Genomic DNA, 17,705 nt, shown 5'->3' with positions numbered 1-17,705 from the left:
TATAGTTATGTTTGTATGTATATTGTAAATAGAATTGCTGAAGTTTTTTTCTATCTTCTTCAATTACAGTTATAGTATGTTAATAGTTGTTGCAGTTCTTATTTGTGGGTAACATTACGTTGACATTTACAACTATTATCTATTTATGTGTGTATGCGTGTATGTAATTGTAAATAGGTATGGATTGTACCTGTCCGTTGTTATGTATGTATGTATGTATATTTTTAGAGTTGGTGCATAAGCAACGTGGGGTTTTTATTCAGTTCAGGAAATTATCCTTTCTCTTCTTTTCACGTTCATTTTCTAAGGTTCGTACGCATGCTTAATATTAGATGCAATTTTCGGCCACGGTTTCAAAATGTCAATTAAAATGGGGCCGCTGCGAGACAAATACAAACAGTTGTTAAGCATTTGTTTACATTTTGATAACGACGTTGTTGATTTGCGGCACTACCACCTAATTTGTATGTATGTATGTATGGTAAAAGTAGTGTGCAGTGTTGGTCAACGATTCCAATGAGTAATTTATGTAAAGTTCATTGTGAAACCGGGCTTTAAGCGGCTGATAAGAATTTATCCGCAGTTGCCACAACTGTGCACAGAACATACACGATAAAAACATAAAGCTTCTCCACCTTCATTCCATATCAGAAGGGTCCAACGGATTTAGAATATGAATATTAGGCTACGTCTATACATACATACATATGTATCTATGAATGTCGAAAACATACACGACGTCGTAGGCTTTAAGAACTTACGGATGTTGTTTTCAATTCTCTAAAAAAAAATTGCATAATTTTTGTTATTAGTTTCTTTCAAAGTTAAGATATTATGTATGTATTTTTGTTTGTATATATGTATGTACATATGTGTGTATGTACGTACAGAGAACACAGTGCAATAGTTAAATATCTAAAGCTTTGGCGACAGCAAAATAATAAAATAATTAAATTTAAACAAAATTAGAATAAGGTTAACATTAACATGAAATGATGGCTCCCAATGATGATAATAAATGTAAAACTATTCTATTCAATACAGACACAAGTGGAGAATTTGAAGACCGCTCAGGCTTTAAACATACATATATGTATTTATATATGTATATATATGTATAACTAACTAAAGTATCAACAACAAAGAAGTAGTTAGTAACGATGTTTGATTCATATTTTTGTTTTTTTTCTTTTTGCTTTTGTATACAAAAATGAGGCTAAGGTATAAGCGAACAGTACTGAACTTTAAAAGTTTTGGCAGTACGTGTTTTGTTAGTTAAAAATTATGCAATATACAATATTATTTAATTTGAATTGCACAGCATTTATACTTAAAAAATATGTATGTATATCGATAACGCGCTACTCAGTTATTCTAAAATTTTGTTTTTCAATTCATTTCATTAACTAATAGTTGTTATGTATAAACAAATTGTAACATTCAACAGCTTCTCTTCTGTTTTCTTTTTGTTTAGGACTTCAACGGATCTCCTCCTCCTCCATTTAGCGCATCCTTTAAAAACTCAATAAAAAGCGCGTTGACAAAAGATCTTCTGAGAAGGAATCGCAGCATCTCATATATTCCGAAAGATAACTGAACGAACCAATATATTTATTTATGTACCATAAATGGGAACATCTCACGTCGAGTGGTTGGTTGGGACTTTGGGATTTAATTCTTCTTTAATATTTGTTAATTTTGTAAATAGTTTAATTACTAGTGTTCTGCTTTAGAGTTCGTTTACCTGCTATCACTTTCAGTTTAATGTTAAGTTCAGTTAGTATATATATATAATTTGTTAATAAGTTACAATTTTACTAAACAAAGTTCATACAATTGTTTGTTGTGTTAGTTTCTCTAAACGGTTTCCTATTCTTTTTTAATTTGTTTATTTTTAATTATTTTGTTTAATGTTTATATTTTATGTGTGTGTATGTTGGGAGGGAGGGGGTAAGTGCGATCGGCGCTAAATGAGAATCTAAGCGCCATTTACACAAATTCTCTATTAATTTTCTTTCCTTATACATACATATGTATATACTCTCATATTTAAATTTGTCTCATCAGGAATCTTAATCATAATTTCTCCTTTTCTTTTTCCTGCAATAAAAACAAATTGCAAAATCGTATCAGTTATAAATTATTGTTTGCATTCGTAACTAGACTAACAGAACAATTCGCATGTACGCATGTGGTGTGATACGATACGATACGATATGGCAAAAACTATGTAGCTAGGATAATAAGTTCAGTAAAATTTTAGGAAAGAGCAGCAATCATTAATCAACCAATCAAACATTACTGAAATATCCACACGGAATGCAATACACAATCGAAAAACGTTTGTTACTTACAGTAATACAGAACAAAAATAATTTTAAATTAAAATCAAGAACAAAAACAAAACAGAAACGAGAAAAAACGTAACTTGCTCTATTATATTTTGCTACTTTCTTTCGATAATACGAGTAGGAGGTGGTGGGTTCTTATCCTAAATATAGCACTTGTTCTGTTCTGGCCCGTACATTCGTTTGACATATCTTTTAAGTAACATACAAGTAGATAGCTCGTTAGTAAAGCTTAGTTTAGTTAAGTTAATTTAGCTGTTTGTTACTTTTATCAATTTTGCGGTTACATATACATATTTATTATTTAAACTGGCTGTAAACGATCGACCACCAATATGGGCCAAACCCTTCTTATATATTCTCGAGCTGCTTACAAGTATTCTGTTTTTCGATATCGTCTCGATCGAGCGAATTAATCAACTATTTTCAATACCGGCAGACAAATTGGTTAATTTCATAAATTGAGGAGGAAGCATTTTTGTGTAATATTTTTCGGTACGGTTTATGAAATACAAGAAAAGAAATGAAATTCATTAGCTTTATAATAATAACAATAATAATAATCTATTAGCTAACTTCATTGAATTTAAATGCTGCTAAACACAAAATAATTGCAAGTGAAACTATACTGAGAACACAAAAGAAAATTTCGTGAAGAGCTGTTAAAAACGTATTGTGCTACTCAAATTTTAAATGTTGAAGAAAAGTAAAAACGGAATTGCAACTCAAAATAGTACTGCGCAAACATTTCATAAAATAAATTTTCCAGACTGGGAAAATCTTTTAAAGTGCGAGTTAGAAGTGCTTTATTTGTTACGCTTTAAAACACTAAAAATGTACATCTAAATCTATTAATTATAATATGAACTGTAACTGCAAATAAAAATAAATACATACTGCGGAAACATTACAGAAAACAAACAATTTTAGGACCGAAACAACTCGTGAAAAGTAAAAAAAAAAGTATTGTGTTATTCAAAATTTGTGTCTTTGTAAATATTTAATTATTATTTTATAAATTTGTTTAAAAATGTATTGTCCAATTCTTATTAAAAACAAAAATTTTTAAATACTTTCCAAACTTGACAAACGGTTTAAAGCTAGTCCCTCTTTGTGGTTTGAACAAATTTTAAAGTAAATTTTTTATAAATTTAAAAGAAGAGAGAATGCTACAGTCGAGCAAGACCGACCCAAAACAAACTCCTGCGTCCATATCAGAACAAAACCGGACAAAATTAAATAAACTCGTGTTGCCTAGGAAATAGGAGTGTCTACATACCATGTTTAGTCTATGTGCGTTCAGCCATTTTCGAAATCCAGGCAATTATCCGGACGGACAGACGGAGGGGCATGTCTGCTGCCTGTTACATAGTTTGCATGAACCGAAAAACCCTTTTTACCCTTTACGGGGTATAACTAGTACATTGTTGTTTAAAAATGTGTTGTTTATTTTATTTCGAAATCACTGTGAAAACGTGGAAAACAAAAAACATGTTTTCCAATCCGTACTGCTACGACTTTAAATTAAAGTATAATAAATAAAAAGTCGTGAATGTTTCGTAAATTGAACTGAACATTGCAATTAAAAATATTTAGACTGTGAACTTATGAAAACTGAAAATATATATTTTTCTTAACAAATGTATTAATTATTTCATATTTAAACTAAAAAATATAATACATTCAACATTAAATTATTGTATAAATAAAAAAATAATATTGTTTTCTGTTTAAAAATATTTTGTTTATTTCCTTTTGAATCGATAGTAAAAACGCAACAAAAAAGAATCAATTTTACAATTCTCTAAGATTAAAGAAACAAAAAATAGGGGGGTGGCAGGGGGACTACATATCGTCTAAAACAAGTTAAGCAAAACAGTGATTAATCTTAGATATTGTGGCGGTAACAGATGCCTACAGATATACAAAATGCGAAAGAGAAAATCCTTTGAGTTGTAGACTAATTACTCTTCTGTTCTTTGTCTCAATTGTTATAAACAAAATTTATTGCCAAACTTCAATCAAGCTTAAATCATATACATATTTGTAACGATAATCATGTGTGTGTGTGTTTATGAAAAGAGCAAAATGTTGGCTTCATCGTGTCCTCTTCACAGTTCAACTCAACAAATTTAATCAAGTTTGTGTTTAAAATACAGATCAACGCCTTTGAATTGTGTGTAAAGCAAAGCAACAAAACGAGCACAACAAGTACAAACATATTGAATTAAGTTTTTATTCTTATAGAAGAAACAATTTCAAATATCAAGAAATAATAAGGCATATTTATTTACGTTAACTATAGAGTAGATAATATTTATATATGTATATATAGATAGATGTATGTATGTATTAATTAAACTTTAAAAGTACATTGTGTGTATATGTAAGTGTGTGTGTATTTGTTGTCTCTGTGAGTTTTCAAAATGTCAACAAGTCACGGTTAACGCAAAAATATACAAAATATTTAAATATATAGTATATATGTATCTATAGATTGTAGCACACATCGAAAGTTACGAAAATGTTTTGTGATAACGCTCGGAGCGCAACAATTCAACGGGACAGCAGATGTCGGACACGGAAAAACACACAAAATTAAATACAATTATAAATTGAAACAATTTCAAAGTTACGTTAACGCTTTTCGCACATTTGGAAGAAATGTCCGAATACATAATAGAGAACACTTTTTCCAATTTTAAATTGTTACTAACATAATTTGGCTAGGTTGTTTAAACTTAATTACTGTTTTTTGTGGGTTTCCTCTTCAAAAGTTTCTAGCTATTGGTCAAGAACAAGAACAACCTCACGTCCTGCATATTGTTGTCTCCGTAAGTACGTCGTTTGGGAGGAACCCATTCGGATTCCGTCAGTTTGGGTCCGTTCAGGTGAGGTCTAAATTATGTTTAGAATGCTTTTCAACATCTTAAATATTTTGTATGTATGTATTAACTACATTTAATTTCTGCTGCAGTTGTTTACAGTTGTTTTCATTTTTCTTTTTGTTTGCTATTGTTGCTGTGGATGTATATGTGATTGTGATAGCAATCTGCATTTGTTGTTGTGGTTGTAAACTGCATTTGTTGTTGTCGGTATTTTTGTGGTTCTTGTTGTGGTTCTTGTTTCTGGTTCTGGTCGCATTTTGGCAACTTACTGTTCTTGTGGATCAGTATCACTCTCCTCCAGCTCACTCTTGTTACGTCTCTTCTCATAGATAAGGATGATCAGGCAGAGTATGAGTACCTCTGCACAAATACCCAAGAAAGGCCACAAGGCGGCAAGTTTCCCTGTAACAAAGAAAGATAATTTGGCTTGAAGGCACTCTTTACATCTACAACTTATTTATGAATACCCACAAACGTCACATCAATTCAACATTTTAAACACAAAACAGGTTATTTGCGTAACGTTTGTTTGACGCCTGCCAGTGCAACACGATTTTCTCATTTTTTTCAAGATAAGATGTGTTGGAACTTACCCTTAACACGCACGGTTGTGGCGTCGCTGGCAAGGGTGCTATTCGCAATATAATCATTAGCCGCATTGCGTCCAATGCATTTATATTCGCCTCTATCATTCAGAGTGACGTTCTCAATCATTAGCACAGCATTTTCTATATTGTTACTATCGCTTTTCAGAATGTAACGATCTGTGCTGCTCGTCAGTGTTAAATTGCCTAGAATAAAAAAAAACACATTAACATTCTCCGTATATTGATTAGTCGCATTTGCGCATTTACCAAAGCTCCAAGACAATTTGGGATCTGTTCCGAGAACGGTGCAAATAACCGACAACTTCTCGCCCTCAACAACTCCAGAATTGGAAGGTACTCGTACAACAATGCGGGCTGTGATTAAAATTAATTACAAGTAGATTCAAATAATCAGTGATTTTTAATGAAATGCAAAATTCAAAGTACAGAGTAGCTTTTTCATTCTATACTGATTTAGATATCGTAATCATAATAAAATTTTTCATGTTCTTTAATAAACTCTACCCAATTGATACTGTTGTTCAACGGAGTTATCAAAATACTAAATAAAAATAGCCAATTTAACTTTAAAACAACGTTTAACACGCTTCTGTTTATGAGTTAAGTTTAACTTACCGACTACATGGATATCCTTACTCACGCCATTGAACACGCATCTGTAAAGGCCGTCGTCGTCAGCTTCTGCTCTATCAATTATAAATTTTCTTTCAGCATCCAAAACTCTAAAGCGACCCTTTAGAGACTCAACTTTGAAAACATCTGTTCCATTCTTTTCCCTGTAGAAAAAAAGGGTATTTGGGAGTTTAAGTTAAAATGGAAATATTTTTGGTTTGGTTAAAATTTCTATTTTCAGATCCAAATGATTTAATTCGATTCGATTCAGAGTATAACATAATTCCCATTTTTAAATATCTGATTAGTATTTGGTAATATTACAAGTATTCTGGATTTAAAAAGCAACAATCACTCTCTCATAGATAAAAATAAATTTTTAAAAACTATGCAGCACTGTTGTCAGTCGTTCAGCTGTTTTCTTTTTCATTATTTTTTTTGGCTCGTGAACATGGAGAGCATTTCTCAACACTTTTTGTACCCACACAGCGAGCTCCACCAATGCATTTGCAGCCACTTGAGGTAAATTCAATGCACATACTCGTATGTAAGGCGGTATTGGTATTTCACTTCCATTGGCCAACATTCTAAGATTCTAATTCGCTTTTAATTTCGTTTAGTTTTTCTTATACTATTTCCTCGTGTAACAACTATGCTATGCAGCCGAATGATGCCTCCCTTAAACGAACCCTATCTGAGTCACTGAGGGCATTGGCATATTTTCCCGTTGTCCGTTGAATTATGCCTGTGTGTGACACTGACTACCTCCCACCGGCACTATGTACATGTTTGTGTCTGCTAAAAAAGTAAATTGACTTACCATCTGAGGGGCTCTGTTGCAGGCGCATCTTTCACATTGCAGCTCAGGACGAGCGGCGTTCGTATATCGTAAAATTTCATTTGATGCTCTTCATTATCATAGTTTGGAACCAAAGAATCTGGCCCTGAAATAATTTGTTGCAGAGAAACAAAAGAAAATAGTTTGATAAATTAGTACATATGTATGTTAATAAGTTGTCAGGGTATGAGATATTATTCTACATAATAAGTAGTACAAGAGTAAGAATAGAAAAATATGCTTAAATAAATTGTGGCCTAAATAAAACACAATTTAAAGGTATTCAATTGGTTACGAGCGCTTAACATATGAAGGAGGCGTTCAGAGATGAGGTTATGTACTAATTTCACAATTGATAGTAATACTTTTTGATTTTTGGGCAGCAACTAAATGAAACGCAATACGTATGTTCGATTAAGTATATATATGTAGACAAATATATTTTATATTTAAAAACTAATTATTCAAAATACAAGACAAATATTGGACTTATGAAATTATAAATTGGAAATTAATTATTATCAAAAATAATCACAATTTAAAATAAGCAAACTTAAAACACTAAATTCTATAATATTGAAAATAATGATTTTTAAATAAATTATTATTCTTTAGTGCTAACAAGAACAGAGGACTTTTGTAATACTTGACCAATTATAATTAAAATACAATTTCGAATCATTTGTTCTTTATTTAATATTTGAACTTGGACTGAAATCAAATAAATTTGACTGACACGATATATATGTCGGATAGAGCAGGTATTATGCATTATGTTCTTGCTCGTTTAGATACACTCTCTTTATTGTTGTAATGTAAAAATTAGCTGTAATAAAATAGAGCAAGCTGAGCAAGCCGTGGGTTTTCTTCTTGATAGTTGGCTAAAAATAACAACAAAGGCAAAAACTTAATTTGAGAGACCAATAGGAAAAGCTACATATGTTTGTCCAGTATATTCAGAAAGCAGGGGGTGTAATTATTATTATTGTCGGCCTTTTGGGCCCATTTTATAACGTGACACTATATATCACATATTTTCGTTATCAACAACAACACAAATAGCTTTGTATATCAGTAATACGACCCAGTCTATGGTACAATTTAGTTTAAAACTTCGTACATAGTACAATAAGCAATGCAATAAATGCCAGCAAAGCCAATTGGCTGGCAGGCTGACCAACAAATAAGGGCTGACAATCAAATTGAAGGTTCCGCTGCTTCACGGAATGGTTTAAATCAAGAATATAAAAATAAAGAGCTAAAGAGAGAAACTAAAGTACGGCGAAAGATCTAAAAACGGCGAAGTTAAAACGATAAATTATTAAATCAATTAAATAATTCATAAACTGCACAACTTGTGGGAATGGGGAAGCTCGAGAAATAGTTGAATAAAAACATTAAACTCAACTATGCAGATACAGGTATGGATGAATAGTGCTAGTGAAATATCGAGAACGAGAGGGCGAGATAGAGCCTGAGAAGGTTTAATGATAACATGAAATAAAAACTTATAACTTAACTATACAGTATGAATAGTGCGAGAGGGCAAGACAGAGCCTACAAGAACAACGAATCAATATTGGCGAAGTAGTGACGAGAAAACTATCGATGTGTACATAATGATGTTTGCATAGTTGTTGCCGATTTTTCTGAGCGTTGAATCAAAGCGAGAACAAATACAAAAAAGAGCGAGAGCTAGGATAAAGGGTAACAATTTCTACACGATATTCTTTCAAGTAAAAAGGGTAGCGAGTAAATATTTGATGGCTGATTGAGATGTGGTGAAGGATTCTTGTTGGTGACATCAACGGATTTCTTTCTCTCTTGCTGGCTCACAAGTGATGTTCGATTGCTTATTTGGTTTGGTTCGGTTCGATTCTTGGTTTGGTTGATTTGGTTTAGACGATGAATATTTTGTTTTTGCTTCGATTTAGCGATAAAAGCCAAAAACAACACAAATGGTATAGAGTAGAAGTTGAAGTTAAGTGTGGCTCACCCTTCTTAATAGGCAAGAACGTCTTGGGCTGTTGCATTAGCCCCACAAATACGGTTGTCGGCGACGTGGTAGGCTGAGGTGACGATCTCGACATGGTAGCTGTGGCAGTTGTAAGGCCAGGCTGTATAAACTGAGGCGCATAGGTTTGATATTTTTCACTGGAATGTGCGTAGGGCGGCTGTGGCTTTTGGAAGCCATTCAGCGTGTGCTGCAACTGCTGCTGATGATGCACCCGATGATGGGTGGTGGCAGAGGTGGTGTTGGGCGTTCCAATTCTGGACTGTTGTCCAATTCTACTCGGATTTGTGGCATGTGTTGTTGTTTGTTGTTGTTGATGATGCGGCGGCATCGTTTGGTTGTAAAGCTGTATGGTGGGTGGCTCCGGTGGCGCCACTGTGTGTTCCAACATATTGATGCGAGGTGGTGGAAAGTCTGGCGGCGTAGCCGAGTATACGCGATGAATGCCACCACCGCCACTAGGACTACCCACTGTCGAGCCATGCCAAGGCATAGTTGTTAAATCCTGGTACCTGTTCGTTGGTGCCGGTGCCGGCAAATATCCCAAATCGAAGTATCCCTCCTCGCTCTCCGCTCGTGTGTTTGTCGCATTGCTATACAGATGCTTGTAGGGCTTGTGCAGGTGGTGTGTGGATATCGGTATCTGCTGCTGCTTCTGTTCCTGCCACGTGCGCGTGAATATTTCGCCAACTGAGTTAGGCGTCAGGTCATCAATAGTTTGATACCCCGATTCTGTGGGCTCGTTGATTTGGGTTGTGCCGCGCACATGCAGCACATGGTAGCCGTTGTGTCGCAGATTACATTGGTAGCGTCCCTCGTGCACCTTCAGTGCGTGCCGTACAGCAAGATGTGCCTCGATCTTGTGCTTCTCACCTTGGAATGCGGAATACCGCTAGTAAGAAACCGTCCCAATTTCTCTCCTGGCATACTCACCTTCAATGGCGCTCTCGGAGAGCGTATACGCATGTTCGTCGCGACCATGGCGCAAATTGTGGCGAGTGAGGGACTCGCCATTCTTCAGCCAGTGTATCTTCTCGGTGATTGGTATGATGCAGGTGATAGAGAAGGGCTCGCCTATATTGACGTTTGAGTCGCCATAATAAATCGCCGGTGCGATCTCATAGTCTGTAGGCTCGGTAATATCGTTGGCTAATTAACCAAGCCGAAGGGCAGCATGTTTAGCATTTTATTCACATTATATAGACACACATTATACACAGGATTTAATAAGTACGTAAAAGGAAAGCACATAGATTCGATTCAATAAACTTAATAAAAAGAAAATTCTTGGTTAAGTATACCTAATTGGAACGTGTAATGTAAAAAACGAAAATAAACAAAAGGTGGCATTTCTGTGAGTGGTTTATGGTAATTGGCTTCTCACGTTATAATTGAAAGCATTGATATGAGCAGGAACGAAAATGTTTCCTTATTTTTCCATTTCCTTCCATTGTCTTATATTGTTAATAATACATAAATGCGGTTTCGTTTAAGATTTTGTTTCTTCTGGACAAGGTTTCAGTTTATTATTTGATTTCAGCACCAAGTTGGGTAAAAAGAGCAATGTTTTAAATTATTCATTTTAATATTAAGTGCTTAAATAATATAAAAACAAATAAAATAAAAGAACTATAGAACTAGGGGGCTTCGCACCTAGCTGTATATGTATATTCCTACTGGTATTTGAGCGAAGTCTCCTAGGCGAAATATAAATAGGTATTTAATAGATATATCTTCGTTAAAATAATCGGCAATTTATACATTTTTCAAAGGTATCTCTGTGACCGGCACATTTTCCCACTGTTAAAAAAAAATTATTTCTTAGGCACTTGTCAGTTGATTGAAATCAGTAGACGCCTCAAAGAATGACGTCACGGGCATTTGCAATTTCCAGTTAAAGCTGCATGTAGTGACGTAAGTCAAAGTAGTTTCGGGCGTCATTGTGCGCAGAATTCTTATCCTAACTCTATATGTCTTTGAACTGCCCACTAATTCTCGATAAGAATATCAAACACAATCAAAATCAGTAGTTGGAAACGAAAACAAAAGACATCAGAACAGAAAATACCCAAGTATGCTATAATAAATTAATGTAGTAAAGAGGGAATGAGGCTCGAGGACAATACCTCTTACCTAATCTGCTCGCCATGCTGTGTTTTTGATAAGAATCTTATCGCCTATGGCGACGATGTTTAAAGCTGAATTGGTAATTATTTACCAGGCACATGAGTATGTAACATAGTATAAAACAAACTTACGGACTATTTAAAATCTTTTTATATCTATCTACTGAAAAAAATAACTTTACTCGGTAGATTTTTACCTTACTTCTTTTTAAAATGTGTTCATTATTTATAAATTATATATTTTGAATACTTTATCAATATAAATTAATTGAAAGAAAGTTACTCAATATATATTTTACTAGATCAATTGTTACATATAGACTGTACATAAATGTATTTATTCTTGTTCAGCCTGGCAACGCAATATCTTTCTCAGTAACACTAAATACGCCCATAAGCAATTGAGCATCTTCTGAACGACGAACAGCACGTGGCAAAGCAAACAAATAGAGAACTTGGATGGCAATTGCAGGGGAACAGCTCCAAAGACTGCCTAATTGATAGAATTGCCAAGTGATAAACAAACATACAAATGTACGTTCATACATACACATATAGGGCTATTAATTGAAAGGCAATCATAGCGTGTGCTCGTTTCGATATTGTCATACATACATATGTATTTAGAAAATGTCGTACTCGGAGAAATAAATTGCATGAAAAATATCAATAAAGCGTCAAAATTCACATCAGCAGGCATAGGTTAAAAAAAAACCCTATTTAAATCTGTTTGTAGAGTTATGGGATATTTGCCAAGTTTCAAATATTTGCTCCTTCAGAGCACGTACAGCAAATGGAGGTGCTTAACGAATGTATTTATCACAATGCTGATAATGGCAGTTGAAAGAGCCACTTAAAAACTTCTCACTACTATTATCACGTTTGTCATAATCTCACATATTTTTATATAAATAAATATTTAAATACGCAGCCCAGTTAGATGTTGAAGTAAATAAAAATTAAACCAAACTGCAATGCGCGTTAATACACGTCCTACACATGTACGCGTACGTATATCTATGCTATGTAAATTATTATAAAAATGTCTTAAAATTAAACAAATTATCTGTGTATGGGTGTGTTTTACAATGTCTTCCGCTAAAGCTGTAAAAAATTTCAACTAATTTTATAGTAACATACAATTTAAATAAATAATGCAAACAAACAAGCGTATTTAGAAATCTTGAATAATTAAGCGGTTTGTGTTACCATGAAAAATGTGAGGAAATATGATAAGGTTATCGCAATAAAGTAAGCCACTTTTAATGGAAGAAATGAAAACAAGGTTTTTGATGCTTCATTTAAAGACAATTGCAGATGGCGACAAACGTTGGCAAAGAAACTCAACTAACTAGACTAACTAACTCGACTAGAAAGCCCATCATTATGCACGCTGATACAAATCAAAATCTAATGTAAACGTAATTAATATTTGAAATAAACGCACAAACCCGAACAGTGACAATTAGCCCAGCTGCATTTGTTTTTATGAATAATACATTTAAATGTTTAACAGAATACGTTTCATCGCCTCTCTGTTGACACAGACACATGCGTGGGAGATGGCACGAGTATGTATGTATGTATATGTGTGTATGCACATCTTTATGTTTATATTTATTGTTCTTGCTCAGAATGAGTTTATATTTATTTTTAAAAGTGTCTAGCATATCAAAGTATAACAAAGGCATACATATGTATGTATGTACATTAATAATAAACCTCAAATACAAACACACCATTTCACAAGTACATACATGCATCTGTATGTACTATATACTCATCGCATCTGAATATGAATGTATGTATGTATGTACGTCAGAGGCGTTGATACAAAGGAGAGAGATAAGAGCGAAAAACTGTGAGCGACAGTGACAGTCGGAACGACCTCTCCTCCTTCTTTCAATCTTTTCAACAACAAATTCGTATACAACGCAGTAGAGCCAAGTTAAAAGGTGCAAAACACTTTACACACACATACGGAAACAAACAAAGGTGTATTTGCACACACATACATTCTTAAAATGCAACATGCACTGCTGATCACATAAATAGAATGAACTGCCGTTTAACTTAAAGTCTGGCATGGCATGGACTAAATGGCTGGTATCGCCACATTTTCGATTCAATTGCGGAACAATATCAATTTTTTTTTTAAATAAATTTAAAAACTGTCTATATTGCTATGTCGTATTGAAGTAATAGAACATTGAACCTATTCAACTGATTGCAGGTGTATAGGTATGATTAAAGTTAGTTCTACGGGGTTGTAAACGTTTGGGCGATTAACTGGTACAAACGGAAACATAGCCAACCCCTGTGGCAAAATAAAGAACAATGAGAGAGTACAGTCAAAGTGCGAGGAAGCGGTAACATGACGTTGCAGTGTGATGACGCTTTTGAACTGTAACTGCTCGTTGTGAAATTACAAATAACACAATCGATAGAGAATATTTAAGAGTACATAGTTGAATTTATTTAGTATTCTTTTCTTCGCAAGCATGTTGTATTAAAATTCACTTTATAAAGACAAAGAAACAAATATGATCGCGAAACATCACTTTCTTTTTAACTGAGAAATCAAATTAAAGCTAAGTATTACGAAAAACTAATATATGCCACATTTAGTAATGGTGGTTTCGCACTACTAGCAAATAATTTTCACAGGAATTTTTATTAAACAATTCTAATTGGTATTCATCCAACTACATAGCGCACTATTCATCAAATATGAAATTGTGAAATTCGTGTACAAGCTTTTTGCTAGTCAGACCATAGCGATAGAATAATTTTTGCAACGATTATTTTCATGAGTTTCTTTTGCAATTAATTGAAATGATATTGTAATGTATGTGATTAATAATTAAATCATAGACACGTTTTGAAGCAGCTTACTAGGGACTATTTGGTTACAAGGACAGAATATAGTCACGTGCGACATTATTTTTCGCATATACGTATATATGGTTTCATTTTATTTTACCTACGTATGTACATACGTAAGTGTTATTGTATTTTATAAACAAAATACATTAAACAAAATGTAAGAAAATGCTATATAAAAATCATAAAAATAGGAAAACCAATCTATATACATAAGAAGTATATATACACCTTGAACAAGAAAACGCGAAAGTGTATGAAAAAATTGAATAGAATTCATGGGCACTAGACAGCTAGTATGCATAGAATAATAAATACACGCATACATATGTATATACAAATTCATACGTATGTATATGTGTATTTGTTTATATGTATTTATTTATGTATTACCCATGACAGCAACAGAAGCATACGTAATCCAAAAGTATGTTCGACCAAAGCGGCGCGGCAAACGCCGCGTATACGTAATGTAAATACTGCAACTGACCAGGCACATCAGTCCAAACCAAACAAAGTATTTTAAAAAAAAAAACTAAATAAACTTCTATTAAATACAACAAAAGAAACTAAGCCTAATTTTGTTAGAAATGTTGTGGAAAAGTATAAATAAAAGAAGCTGACACAGTGTGGAATGGAAGTTGTTGAAGGGTGAAAGAAAAACGAACAGAACAATATACTATTGTTTAGCAGAAGCAAAGTCGACTAACCAACCAACCAGCAATAAACTATAAAAAGCAATTCAAAATTACAAGTACGCCTCACTAATGGCCAGCATTGCTTATGTTTAGAAGGAAATACATTCATTGCGAGAATTGAAACAGTAAAAGTATTTGGACTGTGTTTTTCGCCAAATTACTGAAAGATACTTTGCTATTCTTGCGTTTATATCCTCAAAACTGACTATATCACCCACACCGAAAAAAAGGTGTTAGTTTACGTTCCAAGCAAACTTAAGTCGATAAATCCAACAATTTGAATAATATTACGTTAATTGGTATACATATATATATATACCACGGTCATAACCAAGGGAGTGGGCTAAGCAACCCCCTTGTTTTTCATTTTCATTTTGTTTTACGCATACATTTTAACCATAAGGGATTGGGTCTGTGTAGGGGGTGGGGGTTTTGTATAGTTATTGTGTATGTTTGCAGCATAATATGTTGTCGTCTACTCACCAAACGATTGAGCATTAATGGCTAAAAATATCGAGAGGAATGAGAGAGCGCTAGCCAAGAATTTTGCCTCCATCTTTGGTATTGATCCGTGTATTTAATATTGCTCCTTTGTGATTGTTGGTGCTACGGCTGTTGGTCTTGTTGATGTTGTTGTTGTACACTGCACTTGTATTTATTGTTATTATTTGTTGCAGTTGAATTTTTTTAGACAGGTCGAATGTGGTAATATTTTTGTGTGGTTTCGATTAATTAATTTGTATTTATTTTTTTGTTTTTTGTACTTTATACTTAAATTACTTGCATCATTTTTGTAACTTTTTTGTTATGTTTAGTTTTAGTTAATCTTATAATATATTAGCTGATGTATTTATTTTGTGATTGTGTTTTGCTTTTATATATGAAATTTCTTCAGTTTTTGTTCTTACAGCTTTTTTGCAAAAGGCAAAAGAAAATATTTTAATTAATAAAAATAAGAATTCGACCGCATATGAATTCGCCTTTATCGCGTTTCACATCGAATTTAAAAATAAATTTAAATCAAAGAAGGAAATAGCGCAACGCATTCGCCGCCTGTGGATACCGCGTCATATTCAAGGATAGTCGTTTGAAAATCTAATCAAATTTAACGTTTCAGCAAAATAAAATTCACAGTTTCTTCCCGCTTTTCATTTGCCTCATTGACCACCTCGGCGTGGCTAAATGTGTTACACACGTGCTACATTTTGAGTGCGGACTACACGCTTGGGAACGGATAGGGAACGACAATGCGTGGTGCTTTTGCTGGCGTTGCAATTTGCTACAAGAACAGAAGCCACATTCACGTTGCTAATTTTGTATTTTGTCAGGCAGAATTTTAAAATATTCCTTCTTTTTTTTTAATAAAAGATCACAAACAATTTGGCACAGTCCAAGACGTTGGCACGCAAATCAGAACAGAAATATTGCACGACGACGCACAGTGGAGTATTTTATTCCGAAATAGGAACTGAATTTTTTTATAAATTATTGTTTTTTAACAATTAAATTTTGGTAACAGTTGCGTGTGTATTTTTGTTTATTTATTATTTAAATTTTATTTTAATATTAAATATAATTTTCCCTTTCAATCTAAAATTACCACGATGAGTATCGACTTAAAATATTGAATAGCTTTTCTTTTGAAACCAGGATTACGTCTGAAGTCAACATTCCCACTAAAAAATAGTGCTACCAAAAACGTACAAGTTAGAGTTTAAAATAAATGGGTTTTAAACTGACTTTTTTGTACCCTGTGCAGAAAAGGTATACTAGTTTTCACTTAGAAGGCGTAAGACAGTCACGTTCGATACCCAGGAAATGTCCATATTGAAAGCAATGTCGGAAGTAATGACCTATTTGAGCTTATTGCCTTTTGAAGTTCGTTTGAATTGGGCGGAATCGAAATTGATGTTCCCAATCCGCATATTCCTATTTTTGAATTATATTTTTTGTGAATTATAAACCACTGTGCGACATTTTCTCAGTCTACAATCCATTACGGTTAAAAATCTGTTTGTAAAAACAGAAAAAATGTTTTATTTCGCGAGCTCTGCAACAATTTAGCAACTAATAAAAGGGGAACGGGCCAAGCAGATGTAGCTGTCTGTCTGGCAATGTGCAAATGTATTTGTAGCCCCAACTACGGGCCAAATACATACGGCAGGCAGGCAGACGAGCGAACACAACGAGTAGAAAACGAACACGGGTAGAATGTAGAAGAATATTGGAACGACACGAATTCAGAGAACAGACTGAACAACGGCAAAGAGTTTTTAAACGTATCAGTCTCAGTTATGGTCGTTTGCTGGCTAAGCGCTGCAGACGTCGACGTCGCTGTCGCCGTTATCGCCTTCATCATATCATCCTCGTTAAGGCTGACTGATAAAAGTCGCGTGTGTATAGCGCGTTCGTATGTACATACATACATATGTACGTACATACATATATCTCATTGTGTTTTCTGCTATGCTAAGCCTATGGTTACCTATCTGGTTCCCTACATCAACGGGAACAGCGAATGTGGTAATGGCAGCGTTTGTTTGTCCGTCAGAACCTGCACGCATGGATAAATGTTTCCGTAACGCGTCAAAAATAATACTTGGGTGTGTGCACGACAAAATATGTCCATATCACATGATAAAGCCTAATGCAGTATTTTATATGCAATGTACATACATAGTAACATCCAT

General features: G+C 33.8%; 1 protein-coding gene across 1 annotated transcript; it reads right to left on the bottom strand.

The window, feature by feature from the left end:
• Positions 1-1,261: 1,261 nt before the first annotated feature.
• Positions 1,262-17,358, bottom strand: LOC115631390. The gene is made up of 10 exons (XM_030528111.1): positions 17,175-17,358; positions 15,499-15,925; positions 10,242-10,457; positions 9,291-10,181; positions 7,277-7,400; positions 6,460-6,620; positions 6,091-6,198; positions 5,830-6,027; positions 5,506-5,638; positions 1,262-2,100 (listed from the first exon to the last, which is right to left on the bottom strand). The coding sequence occupies exons 2-10, from the start codon at positions 15,569-15,571 to the stop codon at positions 2,073-2,075; spliced, it is 1,932 nt and encodes a 643-aa protein (XP_030383971.1). The 5' UTR covers positions 15,572-15,925; positions 17,175-17,358; the 3' UTR covers positions 1,262-2,072.
• Between the last annotated feature and the right edge of the window lie 347 nt (positions 17,359-17,705).

Source organism: Scaptodrosophila lebanonensis, unplaced genomic scaffold (genome assembly GCF_003285725.1).
Source record: "Scaptodrosophila lebanonensis strain 11010-0011.00,11010-0021.00 unplaced genomic scaffold, SlebRS2 tig00001412-arrow-pilon, whole genome shotgun sequence".
NCBI lineage: Eukaryota > Metazoa > Arthropoda > Insecta > Diptera > Drosophilidae > Scaptodrosophila > Scaptodrosophila lebanonensis.
Note: the sequence above shows the minus strand (reverse complement) of the source record. Positions and strands in the feature narration are given on the sequence as shown.